Source organism: Aulonocara stuartgranti (assembly GCF_965226115.1).
Source record: "Aulonocara stuartgranti genome assembly, chromosome: 7".
In the NCBI taxonomy this organism is placed as follows: domain Eukaryota; kingdom Metazoa; phylum Chordata; class Actinopteri; order Cichliformes; family Cichlidae; genus Aulonocara; species Aulonocara stuartgranti.
Window position 1 is genome coordinate 5,630,187 of NC_138945.1, and position 20,151 is coordinate 5,650,337.

Below are 20,151 nucleotides of genomic sequence, written 5' to 3' on the forward strand. Positions count from 1 at the left end.
TAACTCTTGTTCAAGATTTATTAGCTACAGTTCCAAGGGGGAATCACCATTTGATCCAAAAGTAATTAAGTGTATGAAGTCAGTAATTTAAAAAGATCTGAACATGATTTTCAAGCACATCTTGAACCCTGTCCCCTCATACATGAAACTGGCTCTATGATTACAGATTTTTGTCATAACAGAGAAAGAGTAAAAACTGCTACATATGATACTAAAGATATACCTGCTTTGATCCAATTGTTGTCCCGCCCTCTAACTTTAGCTCATCTACATGGGTTGCAAATTCAAATATAAAGCACTGTGTAATTGTATTCAAAAGAGAGATACCAGTGTAACACAAAAGAACAGAGAAACACCTGTTTTGTGCAATGACAGTGGCATAAAAATGGATTAGCAGCATCACCATGCCGAAATGTGAATACAACAACTGTGTGTTTGATATACACGTTCAGATATGTAAATAAGCGTGAAGTATACATATTGTTTAGTGATATCAAACAAGTAAATGGTTATATGTTTGTTAAAATAATCAGGGGTTTTAGGTCTGCTAGTTTTATTGCACATGCATGCATTTATGCTATATGTTTTGTATATGTTTACACTATAACACTATGTAATACAAAGAGAATCCAAATATTTAAGTTTAAAAAATCCCAAAAAATCACAAGTACCTTAATACTTTGTGACCTTTTCTCATCTATCTATGTACTTTTCATTGAGCAGCACTCAGTTATTTGCACGTTGGAATCAAGTCCAAACACAGCCGTGAACACTAGAGGGCGAAATGTTGCCTGCTTTGTGTTTGGCAGCACATAACACTCTTTCACACACATGCACCCACCAAACCACCCACACTGGGAAAATGCTAAGAGGCTGATCCCCACATGATCATACCGTGGACTGATGCTGATTTTTTTTCTTTCTTTGATTTCCACATTAAGAGCCCGTGTTTTTCCACAAATAAATGTGATATCTCCAAACCTCTCCACACATACACACCAGACTCCCATATGTTCTACTTAGATTTTGATTCTTTCATGAATATGGATATTGCAGATGTAAGCCTTTCTGTAAACTCTTGGCTTATATTGTGTAAAGTATGGAAAAAAATTTCAGATCCTTCTCTTTCGTTAGGACTGCTCATGCCCTGCTCTTGCATCTGGAGCCTGCTGCCTGTGATTCTGTACATTTAGCTTCTAATTTTTGTACTATAAGTATACAAGGTATATCTTTAATAATGTAGTCTATGAGTAATATTGGAGCTGGAACACTACTCTTTCAGTATTCATCCAGAATGAAACAAGTCTCTGTTAAACTAGTTTGTCCACCCAGCTAAACAAAAGCACAGTCTCTTGCTTCTGATGATCTACTATTATGTCCTTGTTAACTTAACATGGGGCCATTTTGTATTATTTCAGCGTAAGAGTGCTAGTTTAGCTCTGGGTTTCAGTAGATACAACTAAGCTAACCTGTTTTCTCTGCAGCGTGCAGGCAGAATAGGGAAGAATGAGCGTAGCTTTTGGATGTTCCCCAGGAAACTTTGACCTTCAAACACTTCATTTCCTGAATTCTGATGATATTTGTTTTCCTTGTGCACTGATTTGTGCCTTCTCTGCAATCATTTACAGTGCACATTTATTTATGTAAAAGAAAAACACAAAAATCAGGTAACACAGTGGCATATTTTACTGTTTCGTCCTCCTTTCTTGTTTCCTTGGTCGAAGTATAAAAGTCAAAGTGTATTCAGATGGCTACTCTGTCTGATATCAGCCCATTTTTGTACATTTTGTTTAGGGAAAAGTTGCGAAACTTGTTTGCATTTCTCTTTTACTTAAAATCTGTTTGATCAGATTCACCAAATTTTTATATTTAGAAATATAAAGCTATCTGATGATTGGTGTATTATTTAACAATGACCACATATGACAGAGGTTAGTGTCCAAATGTCTCAAGACATCCCTCTTTTTTTCATATTGTGCTTCCAAGGAGTAATTTTTTTAAGTGGTGCTGCGCAACAGTTCTCAAGTCTTTCTGCAGAGCTTTAAAAGTTTCAGAACACTGTCTGCTTTAAGAGGAGAAAAGAGGGAGAGAGATGAGAGTCCACAGTGTCACCAGCTCCAGCACACTGCACTCTGCATACATGACTAATGGAAAATCTCAATTTTACTGCACACACACAAGACTCTCAGCTTCATAGGAAATACACAGTATCTGTGTTGGTGTTGCAGTTCAGTCAGTTGTTAATGTGGAGGCCCCAGTGCTTGTACTCAAACATTACATCAGCATCCTGTGTCAGGATAGACACGGGTCATAGAGCTGTCCTCTTCCTGTTGAAGTCAGTCATCGTTTCTGTTCTTATTCACACACATAACCAGATGATTCCTTTCAGGCCACTCCACAAATTACCAACTAATGCTCTGTATTCTTTCTTATGCTCGTCACTAATACTTCCAAGCACTCCAACACTTTGTCATATTATCTCGTTAGTTGGCATGACCAGGCGTTGTACTGAAAGTCTGAGGTTTACAGGGTGAACAGGAATGGAGACAGTACAGACTCCTGCACTGCACATCAGACAGACCACCGTCCAGTCCAGAGTATACACACAAGTCCTGGAGGATGAAGGAATTACTACCACTGAGTGGCCCTCAGACGCCTGTCCTAAATCCAACAGAACACTCTGGAACAATATGTTTCGTAGTATCCAACCCCACCAGGTCGCACCTCAGACTGTCCAAGAGTTCAGTGATGCTGGTCCAGATCTGGGAGAGGATCCCCAGGACATCATCTATCGTCTCATTAGAAGCATGCCCTGACATTGTCACACATGCATACAAACACCTGGGGGACATACAATCTATTGAGTACCATTTTTAGCTGCTACTATAAAATTTTGGCAAAATGGATTAGCCTGCCACATCATTTTTTCTCTTTGATTTCAGCCCTTTATAGGCTGATCATTTTCTTTTCCATCAAACGATGTGGTATCCTTTCATTCATATCACATTACCCAGTACATATCAGTATAGATATGCAGAATAATCTTTTTTTTCTTTATCCAGTTGCGATCTGATGTGTTTTCAGAGCATTCTTTTAATTTTCTGAGCAGTGTACTTATACACTGGTGTGAGTTTTGCATTTACATTAGGAATAAGAGGCTCGATGAAATCGACAGCCTACGACAGCATAATGTTACTTTTCCTCACTTTTAGAACAACTTCCATGGCTTTTTAATGGCCCTGCTTCCTTCCTCACTGGGCAGGGTGAGGAATTTCAAAGTACCTGCCTTTGTTAGGTGTGCCATGTGACCCAGAGTGGAGACATGTAACTACATGTAGCTAGTATAGTGTTTGCAGTCTGGGAACCACCCATCTACATGCCACTTTTTTTTTTTTAAATTATCTAATCCTTTTAAAACCATCCTATCCACCTCATCACTGGTTCAGTGAATGGGACCAATTAAACCCATTTCCAAAAATAGAAATATGATTGCACACTTTTGCCGTTTTTGTTGCAGCAGTACATCATATTTCAGTTTCTATCAAGGAACTAATTTTCCCAAGGGGCCAGATGAGAAATAGGACTGCTGTGGAGGGCCTCAGCAATGAGCTCATACAGTAAGGAGGATAACATTAATATGAGCTGAACTGGGCTCTGTGTTTTGATGCAGCCCTCCACAACAGTCCCAGTTTCTCACGAGGCCCCTTGGGGAAATTAACTGCCCACGCCTGAGAAATGCGCTAGTTACAAAAATGTTATGACCTGATTGTGTCTCCTTTTCCTCAGCCCATGCTTTTCAGGGTGAACTGTTTGATGCTTACTCCGCCCACTTTTGCTATGTTAAAGATGCAAATTTGATGAAGTGGTTTCACACCAACGGTGCTGAAACAACAAAAGGTTTTGCACAGAAAACTTATTTAGTCCTAGCTACTGCCATTTTTCTTCATCTAACGTACCACGAGGATACTTCCAGTTTCTACGAAAGTGTTACTGTGAACGTGATGTCCTAATAAATTGATGATTTAAGGCTTAGAAAGCCTTGCAGGTTTTGCCTCAGGTAATAATGACCTCTGTCTCATAATTAAACGATAGTAAGTCATAATTAGGAGAAAAGTCTCAGTCGAAAGTCTTTTCGTGTCTCCGTAGGCCGAGTAGTTGAAACAGGTAGGAGTGAGACCTCATCTTCTTCCTATCTGTGCGCGAGACCGCTGTCCCTGACGTCACGGGGTTCATTTATTCCGCTGGCTTCCTGCTGGGGCTCCACTCAGTCTTTCGTAGCGGTACTCGCTACTTTTCGCTTCCCGCCTCACTTCAACACTCTCTCCTAAGTTTTCACGCCGGGAGGAAAAGCGCCGACATTTCTGGTACGTACACGCTTCAAATCGCCTTGTGGAGACACGCGCGCGCCCCTGTGTGCGTCTCTGTCCGTGTATGCTCGTGCTCCTGTAACTGTAAGCGGGGTTTCAGAGCTTCAAGTGCCCGTGCGACAGGCTGTCAACGTGTAGGCAGAGATGCGACACAGAGAAGAGAGGGGTGGCTCGAGGCTTCTGTAGCGCAACTCCAACAAATTACGCAGATATGAGGACCAGCTGCGACTCTGCTGGCATTTCTCGCACATCGCGCACAAACGTGGCAGCCAGCCACCGCGAAACTCGTGCAGCATTTCTTGTGGGGTGGCCACTCTTCCTCGTTTTTACTACTTAAACGAGGAAGGGGGAACTACTTCAGCAGCACAGGAGACTCTTAATTTGTGGCGAGGCTCTAGCTGAGGCGCACACCTTCTAATTTCCTCGCAGATTCTGCTACTAATCACATTAAAGGCAGTCACAGCCAAACATTAGTCTGCGTGGTCGGTTTAATCGTCGCCTACTGTGCAAATGGAGAGTGAGTGGTGACCGTGATAATGATTTGAGGCAGCTGTGTGTAATGAGAATCACGGGCTCCACTGCTCACTCTACCTAATGGAGTCTGCCTTTTTTTATTCCCCCTCCTCTTTCACGCTTTTTCTAATTACACACACTGGCTTAGGTAAAATCTCAAAGAATTACTTCATCACGATGATTATGGTGACATGCTGACTGAAAGAAAATGGAATTGTTGCAATCATCAGAGGGTTTATTGAATTTTTTCCCCTCAGAGATATTTCTGAGGTCTCCTACAAATATAAACTTTCAGAAGAGGTTTGTCTCTCAATGATTAACACACACATGTGTAAAATGTTTATTAAGTGCTCTAGGATTTGGCTCTGTTCCCACTTGGTTGGCATACTTAGTTTGAAACTAAGTTAACCTGCAATACTAGTACATAGATGGCTGTGCTTTGTCAACAATTACAGGCAGGAAGTTGATTTTGACTGGAATAAGCACATTGTTGGCATTTGCACCTGCAGGACTTTAAGTCAACGCATGCTTGTTGGCCTCCCCAGAGAGCGAGCAAGTGATTCATGATTCCCCCCCCCGGTAGTTGCACTACCTCTACGAACACATTCTTAAAAAACCTGCCTAGCAGCAACAAAATGGCAAGGCAAACCTCTTTATCGCAACATCTGTGTTCAGTATAAATCACTGAAAGTTGCAATTAAGCACATTTAGTAGAATCTTCATTTAAAAACGGGACCAGGATGGTGTCAGTTGGAGATATTGATGCTACTACACAATCAAAAAGTCAGATGGAAAAAACAAAATGGGTTTCTATCAGTTAAGCTTCATTCCGCATCTCTGCAGTCTCACCCTCTTGCAAGATAACTTGTGCAACATCATAAAATCAAGTATGTTTGTTAGCAAACAAACTTCTGCTAAATCTTTACTTGCCTTTGTTTTACTTCTCTTTTTCAAAAGGGGAAGCCAGCTATCCTTTCCTTTTTTTTTTTTTTTTTTTGTTTGTTTGTTTGTTTGTTTGTTTGTTTGTGGTTGCTCATTTGTTGGCTAGCTAAGGAAAAATGCACTGCCAAGGAGCACCAGAAATGTTGTCCATGTAATAAAACGATGTTAACCCCAGTTGTCCATCTTCAAGTGTAAAAACATGCAGTCAGAAATGCAAACACATAAACCAGTTAACTAATCGGAAGACTGGACGTTAAACTGGTGCTTTCAAGATGTTGTAAAGGGCTTTAAAAAATGTACGCACAGGATTAAAGTTGTCGTCACACTGGCCTGAGATATTGTTTTTATTTCAGTTGTCTTCTGCAAACACCAGGCTATGAATTGCATGTGTCCAGGTTTCGCTTAAGCCTGGAGACTCCGGGGAATGGGGGGGGGGGGGGTCCTCACCGAAGATGTTTTGCACATGAGATGTGTGTTTGTTTTGTTACTTTTTGCATCAGTTTATGATTCTGTCTTTAGTGTGGGGAAGTATCCTACTTAAATCTTAAGTCTTCACTCATTACTACTTTCAAGAAGAGGGAGCATCAGCTTTCAGGCCATTCAGAAACCCTCTGTTTTTAAGATTAGCTTTTTAACTTTCCTTTTTTGATAAAGATCATAGGGCTGGATCAGATGACCGTCCCTTAGATAAGTTGCAGAAGGCTTAGGCCTCTGGGGGCTTCCCATGATGCACTTTCTTTTCTTTAATTTGCATCTTTTTGCTCACAGTGTTTATACACCACACTGCATTTAATCATTAGTTATTATTCTCTGGCTCTCTTCTACAGTGTGACTTTTGTTCTGTCTTCCTCCCCTCACCACTAACCAGTCACAATAGATGCCCCACCCCACCCCCTGAGCCTGGTTCTGCTGGAGGTTTTTTCCTGTTAAAGGGGAATTCTTCCTTCCCCCTGTTGCCAAGTGCGTGCTCATAGGTGATCCTGTGATGGTTGGGGTTTTCTCTGTATTATTGTTGGAACTACCTTACAATATAAAGTGCCTTGAGGCAACTCTTGCTGTTATTTGGTGTTATATAAATGAATTCAATTGAATTAATTTAAATGTATTACTCTAAATTTTATTTAGCACATTCAAAAATGAGAGCTAACTGAAAGTACTTTCCGTTTGAAACAAATGTATTAACGTTTAAGCGTGTGAAACAAAATTGAACCGCAAAATCTACATAAAATGTGGTAAATAGAACAGTTACAGGGAAATCAAGTGCAACTGAAATGGAAAAAGAGAATCTCTAATCAGAATTAAATGAATAAATTACAAAGAAAATGTTAACATTACAAAAGGAGAACAAATATATGAAAAATTCCACAAATGGAGAATAAGAGAGAAAAGACACACAAAGGACTCTTTGGGTGATTACCTCAGTGACCTTTAGTCATAATACAAAGTTAACAGACTTGTAATATAAGTGCTATATAGTCTGATGCACAGAGAGCGTTGAAAACACAATTTTTAACTTTACCAGTGCAGCTGAGCTTAAACGGGAGCGAAGTGTTGTCTTCTCTTTGTACCAGTTAAGTTTTGTAGTTGCCACAGACTTGCATTACAGCATCCTAAAGCAAAACTCAATAACTTAAGCCCAGTGTAATGTAGGTAGATCTGTCCTCGTCTGGATATTTGATTGCATCACATCAACATAAGACAGAAAGCACACAATATACAAATACTTTGACTATCATTGCATCGCATGGATAATTTTAACCAGAACCAATTGGACAAATTACGTGTTTCATTTGTTAAGAAATTTGATGGCCTGAGGATTAAGCCTCCCATCAATCACAATATTATTTGCCTTGCTGCTTTATAAATGCTTTTTAAGCTTGGTAATCCAATTCCCAACAACCTACCAGCTATTGTTACCATCTTTTTAATTGCCTTTTTCTGTGCCTCAGAGGCTGTTACAAACCCAAAGATAATACAGTCAACACACTTTCAATAAAAGCATGATCAAACGTGTGAAACATGTATTAAACTATAGCGTTTGTTGGCTACCCATCGCAACGCTAAAGGATTTTCTCATTAAATTTAAAGCAAGGATCTTTAAGGATTCAAGCATGAATAAAGTGAATTACCATTTCATATCATGACATTTTTATTATTATCATCTCTAATATCTTTGAGTTTGGTTAGATTAGTGTTGTGAATATATATACATTTTAGTGTCTGTAACGCTTTATCATTTAATTCAAAGATCTATCGCTCTCCCACTTGTTTGGTATTAGGTGGGGTTTCACATCAGTCAGGTGTGGATTGTTCCTCTGAGAGCATTTGTCAAAAGCTTAGACTTCCTCTGTCTGTAAACAATTAAACCTCAGCCACAGGTGCCCAGTTGGGGCATTATAATGCATTTGATCAATTATTTAGAGTGAAGCATCAGGGATCAACTTGCTGTCTGCCTGCCTGCCTGTAGGCTTCAGTAGCTCTTTCACAAACATTTGATCAAACGCCTTAGCAGGCCCTGCAAGGCTACATCCAGGGACAGAGCTTTCTGTTCATTCACATCAAGACACACGATTTGAGGGAGTATTTCAGTGTAGGCTGATGAGTTTTCAAGGGCAGCTGTATGTGGGATGCTAGATATGTTCGGGGAGAGAAAGCTTTTACAGTCTTTTGTTCCAGGGTCTTTTTTTTTTTTTTTTCTTTTTTTTTCCTGTGATGTGCACACTTTCTCTGCAGCTTTAAAGGGGTTAATGCATGCATGATCCTTTTTTGTTTGTTTGTTTTTTGGTCAGGCTAAGAGACATGCCTCCCCTCTCTCCCCTGCACTCCTGTTTTTCTTCACAATCACATCTTGTTTGTTTTTCTCAATTATCTCATCTCTATAATCATAGACCAGGCACCACAAGGAAACATGAGCATTACTAGATTCCTGCCTGTGAAGCAGCTTCACAGCAATTCTTGCTATTAGCCAAAAAAGTTTGTCCTCCTCCAACCCTGGATATATTGGCCAAAAGAGGCATGCAGTGCTTCCAGGTAGGCTCTGGTGGGGTTTTTATCCTTATAAATACCATTTATAAGTGGGCACATGCTGGTATTTGTCTATATTTTGGTCTATCATTCTATACTGCCACTTTGATAATGTTTTTTTCAATAGAGCTGGGTGAACTAAAAAAAATAAAATTAAAAAAAAAAATGACAGTTTTAGTATAGTGGATGGGGATTTGCGTCTTTATTTTTGAGAAACCAACAGGTTGGATGCCAAAAAGTGACTGTAAAATTACACCTCAATTACTCCTCAACCACTTGGGGAGTGGTTGCTGGAGGTTGGTGTCTAATGCTAGGTGGAATCGCTCACAAAGAGCACCATAAACCTTGTGATTGTTGATTCTGACTCTTCTGAAAACACTTACAAAAGTGCAAAGCAAACCAGAATATGAGACAACCACTGGCAGGTGGTCACTGAGCAGTGCCTAGGCCCGTGTGGTTTGCCCTTTACTTGCAGTGGACGGTGGCAGGCATGCCCCCAAGCAGACAGGACCTATTAGTAGCAGCAAGGACTTAAGCCACTTACAAGAATCATTGTTTTATATTTATGTGGCATATAGAACATGTTCTATGTAGTTTTATTTGTATAGCACCAAAACAACAGTCACCTGACTTTGTAATATGAAACTCTTCAAAGTGTTGGCGTCACCAGCATTGGTGAGAGAACTCCACACAACAATGACCTGTTTTACCGGCTGTCAGGTTATGTTTCACGAGGAAGTGAAGCTACACTCCACCACACTCAACAATCGACTTCTTTGCCAACTGCTGCTTTGAGTGGTTAGTCTGTGCTGGTTGACTTTAGAGTTTGAAGGTGCTTTGAAGTAGAGCAGGGCGATATGGCCAAAAATATTTATCACGATATATATTTGAAAATTTGCGATAACGATATAACCGACGATATAATTGATGCGAGACAAAATACAACTCCACAACATTACTAGCGCAAAAAGACAACCTTCCATTTATTTTCACTTAAACAAGAAGCTGGTTTTTATGTACATTAAAGCTTTATAAAAATGTAACAGTGCAAATGCAAATTCCTTGCTGAAAGTTTAACCAAAAGGCATTTCCAGTAGAAATGGGCTGACATATCCTGAGCATAACCATGTATAATATCCACTGAAGTCAAAAAGAGGTGCTTTGCAACATTAAACTGCAGTGTGCAGTACGCATTTTTCGGACCATAAGGTGCACGGGATTATAAGGCACATTAAGCGAAACAAAGCAGTCAGATAAATCAAACTTTATTAAACTCATTCTTCTTGCTTCCTCCACTTCTGTACCATTGATTCATTAATGTTGAATTCTCTGGTAGCTGCTCTATTCCCATGTTGTTGCAGTATATTAATGACTAACCTCGTATTGTGGATGGATTGTCTCAGTTGTTCTCCTGACTGAAGTTTGGTCCGTTTACAGCATCCTGCCATGCGATTGCATTTGTCTCTAACCATGAAGAACCTTCACGTTAACTTTTATAAGTGGAAAAGTGTTAGTGTTCGTCCTCCAGCTTCACTGTTTATGTTATGCTAACATAGCTGTGTCGCTAGCGATCACGTAGCACATCATTATATACCAGCTAGCCAAACTTCAGTAACCCTACAAACGTCACTGCTGTTTAGTTTCCTGTCTTCATCTATGTTGGAAGTGATAGCAGAGCTGTACGTTTGATTTTTTTCAGAAATCTCTAAGTCAGAACATGCAATATCATGCTTAGGTAACTAGCGAAACTAGCGAGCTAACTTCCGCTAGCTTCCTGCTAACTTCTAACTCCGTTAAATGTAATAACTTTTGTTTTCATGGATGCCTGGAAGTTAAACTTTATAGTTACACCTGGTAAAGCAGCAATGCTGATCGTTTTATTAAAGATGAAAGAATTTAGACAGTTTTTAACTCTAAGTGATGCTGCAGTGTTGTTTGACCTGAAGTGGACAGAGTTTAGGACCCAGATTACTCCCAGATTTAAGAGCATCTTAGAACGGCCGCTTGCATGTTCTGCAAAAAAATGTGCTTTGTTGTGTATCTGACGGACAAACACCAAACCAGTTCCACATCACGGAAGTTGCACCATTTTTACAAACCAATTCTGGTTCATCTGTTTCACTCAACAATCGGCCATGTGCGTATGAAAACAAAGGCACTGCGCATGCGCGTTTTACTCCCATTCTATCGCGATATTTCATTTTCCTATCGTTGCCTAACATTATACCGGTATTACCGTGAACGGTATAATATGGCCCAGCCCTACTTTGAAGGTCAGACTTCGACATAAAAATTTTTTAATCCCCCCCCCCCTCCTACAAACTGTCGGCTACCATGCAAAATGTATACAAAAACTGGCTGCTGGATATACTGCTAAATTCAAATGATAATTTAGGCATGTAGTGAATCAGTGAGTGCAGTAACTAGCTGCAGATTGCACTACATGAGTGATCGATTCAATGATCAGCATGGTCATTTGTGTTCATCTTTCAGGAGGTGCTTTGCATTGACCATTTACAGTTAAATGTGGAATAGCCCACATTTACTGGTTTGTAAAATCACTTGGTTTTACTCAGGCACTTAAACACTCTTTAGTTTTTATGTTGCAGATCCTTCAAGGGCCCTAAACACAAAGCAAGAAAAACTAGAAGGATGGTTATTCGCACACAGACACAAACAAGGGGCAAATCTACAGCTACAGCAGAATTAATAAATGCTTGCAGAAGGCACCTGGGGGTTTAATACAGCTGGCTTGTTGTTCTAGTCTTGGTTATTAAAGCACCATAACACAGCAGCGTGATGTGAATAATTGTCTTGCATGTTTGCGGTTTAAATGCCAGGATGAGTAGGCTGACACACCTCCTGACTTTCTAAACTCTGTGGCCTGTATAACCTTTGCATGATTGAATACTGATCCTGTTGGCTCCTGTTCTTTAGCTGGTACTTTGTTTTTCTGGCCACTGGTTTGACCCATCTTAGTGTTATGTAATACATTTTCCACACACTTTAATTCATATGATAATCCAGTTTAAGCATATGTACGTCCTCCTTAGTTTAGCTGTGACACTGCTGTTTTCGAAGTTGCTCTGCAGTGTGAGTTTGAAGAGTTTGTTCTGCTGGACACCTGCAGTTATGTTGTCCCCATTACCTCTGCTCTTTTGATCCAAAATAATCCTCTCACAGATATGTGTGTTCTTAACTTGATGCAGATACTTGATACTTTGACCCTCTCCAAAACAGAAAAAAGAAATCTGGCGTAGGAAGCCAGCAGTTGGCTGTTCTGTGACCATTTTAAATAACTTGACATTCTGGTGCTCGTTTTCTTCAAAAGGCAGACTTAGCTTTGTGGGGTAAGCCAACTACTGTCAGCAACAAGTGAAAGATGACAACAGTAGCTGGCCGGTCAAATAGCTTCACATTTGTGTCATCCACTTTTACTGCCAGTGGGTTTAGGTGTGTCACGGACATCGTGCACACGCTCCAGCCTCTCGAGCCCAACTTCCTCCCCAAATGACCTCCTGCATTGACAGCTTTTGTGGGTGTTTTTTGTTTTGGTTTTCTTCCTTGAAACATGTTTAAGCTAATTTTTTTTTCTTAATATTAATGTGTAAACTGAAGTTTGTGCAAATTGTTAAACTGCTCAGCAAGAGCACAGCCCACTTGCATATTTGGAACCTTGTGGATCAGCTCAGAAAGAAGACGGATCCTAAAAGTAGATAAATGACAGAAATGCACACAAAGCGACGGTGCCTCTTCTGCTTGTGTTTTCCGTATCGTAAGATTCATCGTGGGAATGATCGGATAACCTTATCAATAAAATCTTACGTAGAGTTTGAGACGGTGGGAGAATAATAGTCTAGAGTGCAGACTAAAGGTTTAATAAACTACACCTGATGTTTGGGTTTGCTGAATAGAAGATAAGAGACAAGCGGCTTCAATTTTCCATATTGAAACCGAAAATTTAATTTAACCTTGGTTCTGAAAGTTCATGGAGTTCACGCAGTCCTGATAGGCTGATTGTAACATCAGCTGATGGCTCAGCTGAGACCCTTTTGTGTATCCCGTTGGCAAATTTCCCCAGCTTCTCCATTTCATGCTATTTCTGACTTAATGTGCTCCCGCTTGCCTTACCCTGACAGTTGGTCACTACAATAGATAATCAAGCTCGGTTCATGTCAAATAGTGTTGTCATTTACTCCCATTAGTGGGCCTTTCAATGTGGCATTTTTAATATTCTGTACAGTTTTCCTTACTAATAACGTATTAGTAAGGAATAAATTTCTTATTCTTGCATGTTTAAATCCTAGTTTGGTTTTTTTTTGTATTTTACTGTTATTAAAACGTATTTTCCCTGTTATTGCTTCAAGCTGCTGAATTTCATGGACGTTACATGGTGTGAATGCCCCTTTCAGCTTTCCACTTATCACTTGGGGTCAGAGCAATACCATGCTATAGAAATGATTGCAGATGCAGTAACAATACTTTTGACCAAATTGGTCCTGACAGAACTAGTTTTTGAACCATGCTTCCTGTCAGCGTTTAGTCTAAGCTAGTCTTTCTCTCCCCTTTCAGTTGAGTTTGGAGGCCAGTCACATTATGGGCATTGTGTGATGTTTTTAATAAGGTCAGTCTCAGGCCCAGTATAACCCACAAGCTATATCAGACTAAAATATCTGTTTTTATAATATAGATATTTATAATAAAGATCTTTTATAATCTCTTTCTGGTGTGAGTGCTGTTTTGCGCTCACACAGTGAAACTTGGTCCTAGTTGCAGCAGGGATCAGACAGATGTACAGCTGGAGCTTGGCACTTGGCACAAGATGTGATGCAGCAAACTGTGCATCTGCAGCACTGGCCAGGGATCCACGGAGCGTCTACAGCAGTGGGACCTGGGGAGTTGTTCCTCACATCAGTCCATATGAGCTCCAGAGCCCAGCAGCTGCAGTACCGTGTTAGCAAAAGTTATGCAATCAGTGTCCAGAGTTAATGTTTGTTTGATATTTTTAATCATCTGCTGTGTATGAGCTATTACTCTGCATCGCAGCAGAATTCACTGACAGTTTAAGTCTTCAGGCTGGTGGCAGTGGCTCTTTGCATTCAGTGAGCGTTGTGCCCACCAGGATTTTTCCACCAGCTGACAATGAAAATAAGGTGTCAATGTAGCCCTTGACTTGGTGTCTAGTTTTCAAGTAATAAATCAGTTTATGCTGCATGTCGTGATGTGCTGTTTTCTCAAGCAACCAGCCATCTGGTTTAGAAATGAGACTCCTGTAAAGCGATCTGTAATGTTTACCAGATGCTTGGAGTATAATTTAAACCTTTTATATAACAACTGAAAGGAAACTAAGATAGGAGAGTGTAGAGCTACAATTTCTCCTCGGGCAACACCGAGATAGAGGAGGATGTTGCCCACCCCCGTCCTAGTCTGACAGTGCAAACCTGAATAACCAGTTTAACTGTAACTACGTGTGTGGCGATTAGGGATGGGTACCAGTAGATTAGGGATGGGTAAACGGTAGTAACCAGACCGAAAAGCAGCGCACATTTCGGTGCTTTTTAAAAAAATTTTCCCTTAGATGTCATACAATTTGGATTCCAGCCAATCATTTTACCTTTGCGAGCGTAGTAGGCGGGCCCAGGTACGTATGTTCTTTTAGAGCAGAGCTACAGATTAAAAATGCCCGAAGCGGTCAAAGTCTGGCTGTACTTCACAGCAAAATATGCAAACTCAGCAGCCTGCAACAAGTGCTTTAAGGTGATACTGTGATACTGTGCAAAGGAGGTAACACCTCGAATCTGATGAAACACCTGGCGACGTATAGCATTTTGTTAAAAGCCGAGAAATGCGCCGTATTTGATAGCTTGCTGCGAGACCCCACACCGTGCACATCTACTGCGGGTGTGGTGCCTGTTATCGGACCCGGAGTTAGCAACATCCCCCAAGAACCCGAAGAGTAGAGTCCTGGCCCCTAGCCCTGCCAGTGTAGCAGAAATGATGACGGATGATGATGGCAGCAGCCATTCTTCTCTGGGCGAGTAGCTTAATGTTGTTCGTGTGTAATTTACGTTGAGTAGGCTAACCACGTTAGTTAATGCATTAATGCATGTAAGGTGTAAGGTGCATGTAAGGTGAACTAGCAAACACCGTCGTAGTTACATGCGGCTGTCTTCTTGTTTGATGGCAGATACTCCCTTCATCCTGGCCAAAAAGGCTAAAATGACCAAAGAAAAAGTGGAAAACAGCTAAACATGAGAGGTTTTTGGACAAAGTTTGTTTTTTCCATTGATTAAGCACTGCTTCCAGCCAAGAGCGATACCATATATGCCCCATAGCTGCAGAAAAGTCTAACATCGTTATCTTTTTACTAAAAACAGCTGGACATGGTTTTTGGACCAATTTTGTGTTCTCCATTCTTTAAGCACCGGTTCGAGCACCGTTTAAGCACCAGCACCGTTTCAAAAGTACCAGTTTGGTACTGGTATCGGATAAAACCTAAACGATAGCCATCCCTAGTGGCGATAGCGCCAAAATGCAAACATGAATGACCACGGAATCGCCCTTTAGCACTGTCAATGTGAACAAAAGAGCTGGATAGCTAACATGGAATCTTAGTTTACCCCCTTTTTTTAAAACTTTATACACTTTAATCTACAGTGGTTAAACAACCTGAGATAATCTGAAACCTGCAGTTTATATTTGCAGCTATGTGTATTTTTGTAATAATTTTAGAAAGCCATTTAATGCAAAGAAATAACTCTGGATCTGGCGGAAACTGCTCAGAGGAAAGGATAAAAGATAAAGTCAGTACGAGCAGACCATGATAACGATTTGCATGGTTGTTGTTCCTGTAAGGATGGATGAATGGCTTAGAGTATACATAAGTCTAATAGAAAATTGTAATAGCTTTCCAAACATTAGTTTCTTATATTTTGTGTGTTTATTGGTTGAATGGACCTATCATCACTCTAAATATATCATTTTCCCAGTGGAAATTAGGGAAGCTTGCGGTGTTGACCTTCTGATCTCATTTAAAGCCAGCTACTGTGTGTTATCACACAGGCAGACCGATGCACACAACTAAAAATGCTTCATAATAAATAAAATCATATGAATTATATTCACAATAATGCAGTTTGTTCTGAAAGCCACTTTCAGACACGCTGCACGGTATAAAGTTCTAGCAGTACAACACCCTAATAGTAAAACTGGAGAAGGATTTGGATTTCTGTAACGGTGCCGTACAATAATCGGCTCCAGTCAGCCGACGGGAGAAAACCACCTGCGTTAATGATTATGTGAAATATCTATCCTAGTGGCCAGTTATCAGCTGGACGGTGTCATTCTTCATAAAAGCCAATAATGCGACTGATAAAGTTGACACACATCAAAGTGCTTTGTCTACTGCAGTGTTTGCAGACTTGGGTTTAGAGCTGCAATCGACAGCTGATTTGATTTTGTGTGCGTTTGTGTTTTATAAGCCAGGCCACAGAACACTTGTTTCATATTTGGATTATCATTTAATAATTTGGTGCATTTAAAAAATGAGTAAATACATAAAATAACATGCAGTTATCAATTCATTATTTTGTCAGAAACTCACTGTGAACCATTATGTTCTTGGGGAAATCCTTGTTAGTGGTATTACAGCACTATTCTAAAAATAAACAATACTGTTCCTATACTTCATGGAAATTATTCAGCTTGTTAAAGTTATATTTGCATATTTGGAGGTCTTTCAAGGACAGCAAAGTTGTGCGCTTTGGACTTTTGTTTTCCTAATATATAAAATTGTCCAGGTCCAACTACTTCCTTTTGATTTATAGTAAGAAAACCATTTAATTGGTCTCTACTTTAAAGAGTTGTATAATTGATGAAGCCACCATGTTCTTATTTTTAGCATTAAATAATCAAAACATACTAAAATAACTGGGAAACCCTCCCAGTCAAGCTGTGGATACAGACTGGTTCAGTTACAGCTGCCGTTCTCCAGCTAAACCTACTTCAAACCAGTTTAGAAAAGCACAGGCATGTTTAAAAACTTTACACATTGCTATGTTGGAGACTTTAAAATGAAGTTAGATTTTAAAGTGCAGAATCACTTTCATGTTTGCAGCATTTCCTGGTGTGGTGTGTTTTCAGAATGAAGCGGATGTTACAGGCTGATTTAAAATTTTGCACAAAACAGGTTTGGCAACCTTGAAGTTCCTCAAATGTGAGTCTGTGTAGGACTTCACTGTCCTTGGAACACAGCTTTATTTTATTTTACTTATCTTTTTCTTATCTTGTCTGTGCAGGTCGTGTGGTATTGAGAGACTGCAGACATCATGGTGAACATCCCAGAATACTATGCAGGAAAAAACGTGCTGATCTCCGGAGCGACCGGCTTCATGGGCAAGGTACAGTTGTGGTTTTCATCATCTAGCAGCCAGCAGGACTGAGCCCAGCAATATGAACTTTGGTAATCTTTAAAGTGGCTATCTGGAGAGTTTCCAGTCTGAAGCATGTTACACACACTTGACTTGAGTTGTATGTTAAAGTGAAGTGGCACACACGATGACTCTCCATCAGCTGGAACGTCTCTGCACAACTGCAGCCATCCAGTGAACTGCAGTGTTGCAGTTTTGTGATGATGCAAACACATCGAATTCTATTGTCAGCTACTATTTTGCAATATAGAGCTCAGCAGTGACCACTCATTTTAAAAGGCTCTGGTTCCAGAAGTGAGTTTCTCATTAATTTCCTCCAGTGACGCATCGCAACTTTTATATAAAAGATTTAAGCGTCAAACCAAGCCGAGCAGCTGTGAGTCAAAAATGTTTGATTTGGGTCCTCAAAATAAAGGGAACCGGAAGAAGGCAAAAGTGCAAGAATGTGTACAGAACTAATTTTTGGCAAGAGGAAAATGATTACTCAACCCATAATGCATTGCAAATCTCAAGTTCCAACTTCAAACATCTTTCAGCGTTTTCGAATGTGATCTTTTTATTATCACTGTGTTTTTATATGGTTAATAAAAATGTTGCACATTAGTAGTGTATATATATGTTTGGAATGATATACAGTGTTTGAGTTTTTTGGTTTGTTAGGGCTTATTGGATTCAATTTCTAAGCTGCTTTTGGTTTGTGACTGTATAGCAGTCATGGTGATGATAAGAGTCATGTCCTGAATTTCTTACTTCCACTTTACTTAAGCTGTTAGAGGAGAGTCAGAAGGCCTCTTAGTCAACCACCATGTAGTGGTTAACACATTCAACTTGCATGTGACAGACCCCAGTTTGAGATGGGGATGGGACACGAAGTCAGCCTCACTGTGTTCACAAGCTAGTGTACTCCTTGTGCCAGTACCAAGCGCACATAAGTGGGAGTTGTATAAGGAGGACTCTTGTGCAAAATCTTTGCCTAATAAAATATGCAACTCTCTTTGAAACAAGAGAGAAGCTAAAAAAACTCAACAATCTCAGTCCAAACTGAGTCATTTTGCTTGCTTGTTATTGAAGGTGCTGCTGGAGAAGCTGCTGAGGTCCTGTCCAGAAGTCAGATCAGTCTATGTGCTGGTCAGATCGAAAGCTGGTCAAAGCCCTAAAGCCCGCATCTCCGAAATCGTCAACAGCAAGGTGAGTAATGGGCAAAGAGAGGATGGTGTGATGTGATGAATGGTTTTGAGGCTCTTCTGTAGCTGGCAGATGGAACAAAAATGGCGCACAGAAATGTTATACTGCATATTTTTGCCACATTGACAACAAACACCCTCTGGATGGACTGCCTTTGCACTTTTGCAAAGTCCAGCAGTTTCTCATTTTGCTCTAGTTTGGTCTTTTTCTCCCCTCTTACTTCATCACTTCCACAGTTTGGAGACTGTAGTGGCTTGCGTGTGCCAAAATTTGTCCTCGGTCATCTTCAGAGTCTCAGTGGGGTTCAGATCAGGCTCTGGGATCGCAGTGTCATTATTTTAGTTTCAGCCAATTTTGCAGAGTGACAAGCAGCAACATGTTGGTGAAGCAGCTTCTGATAAAGATTGTGCAGAAACCCCCCACACCGTGATACTACCACATTCTTTGGGAACAGTTTTCCAGTTTGATGCCAAATGCAATGTTTAAAAACAAGGAAAAACAGGCTGGTCTGAGAAGTGACGACTCTTCATCCTAAATTGTGACTAGGTCAAAAAAAAGGGGTCTTCTACAGCATGACAGTCATCTGTATTTGGTTATGGTCTTCTGTAATTTCCATGTCGTACTGACTTTACTTTTTTCACTATTTTAGCTGTTTGAAAAATTGCAACAAGATCAGCCGGACTTTGCAGAGAAGATCATTGCAGTGAACTCTGACCTCACACAACCGGAGCTGAATCTGAGTAAAGCGGACCAGAGCATCCTTGCTGAAAACATTGACATCGTCTTCCACTGTGCTGCCACTGTCCGCTTTAGTGAGCCACTCAAGTGAGTTATTTTTTTCCTCTTTTTAACCCTTTAAAACTAGTCGGAGCGGGCACGCTCTGTTTTGCATAACTATTTTTAAATCCCGGTAGCACTGCAACCACGTAAGCTAGCGCAATAATTTTTTTTTTGCATATGAAACCGGAGAAGTTGTACTTACATCTTGTGCCATCAGCTTGTCCTAGGTCACGGTTTCCTTCCACATAAAGCTTTGCAAAAACTGCATAAAAAGTGCTTGCAGGAACAAAAACATAATATTCCAGAAACACGCTTTGCCGATCCGATCAGCTGTTCATAACACTTCCTACGTTGGAATAGACGTCAGAGCGAACTTTCGCATGTCCGCTATTACCTGCCTGAAACCGGAAGTGACGTAATTTTCGCGGAAATGTAGTTTTTTTACCATCAGGGCCTCATGAGCCTGTACTGGTGTTTTTAAAAGTTATGTTTGACTTTATGACTTTCTGTGTCGTTTCTGGGATGCTTAGGACTCATATTGCACTGCTGGAAATAGTTTATTTTGATGCATATGCTGCTTTTTTGCATATTTGCATTATAATATTTATTTTCGTTTTTCCTGCAGTATATAAAAATTTGTGTATTTCAAAAATAAAACTGTGAAGACACTCAAAATAAATTTCCTGTGGTGGGAAACTATTTTTAACTTTTTTGTAGTTACAATTTTGAGGGATAAACCTCTTAAATTTCTCTAACTAGAAATATATGTTAAAAAAAACAAACGATTTTCAATTTTTTTTGTAGTTTATTGCACTTTTTTGCAATTTATGTAATTGCTATGCACTTAATGCATCCATATTATTAAAATTTGGGCTATAATGGTTGTATTGATGTATAGCAACTTGAAATGC

General features: G+C 40.1%; 1 protein-coding gene across 2 annotated transcripts in view; it reads left to right on the forward strand.

Moving 5' to 3' along the window:
* Nucleotides 1-4,205: 4,205 nt before the first annotated feature.
* far1 (fatty acyl CoA reductase 1) overlaps nucleotides 4,206-20,151 on the forward strand; it is a 30,810-nt gene continuing 14,864 nt past the window's right edge. For both annotated transcript variants that reach the window (XM_082542299.1, XM_082542300.1), the window contains exons 1-4: nucleotides 4,206-4,364; nucleotides 17,144-17,245; nucleotides 18,347-18,463; nucleotides 19,110-19,285. In XM_082542299.1, coding sequence (XP_082398425.1) covers nucleotides 17,174-17,245; nucleotides 18,347-18,463; nucleotides 19,110-19,285 — 365 coding nt within the window. In that variant the 5' untranslated portion in view covers nucleotides 4,206-4,364; nucleotides 17,144-17,173. The remainder of the gene's footprint in view (nucleotides 4,365-17,143; nucleotides 17,246-18,346; nucleotides 18,464-19,109; nucleotides 19,286-20,151) is intronic.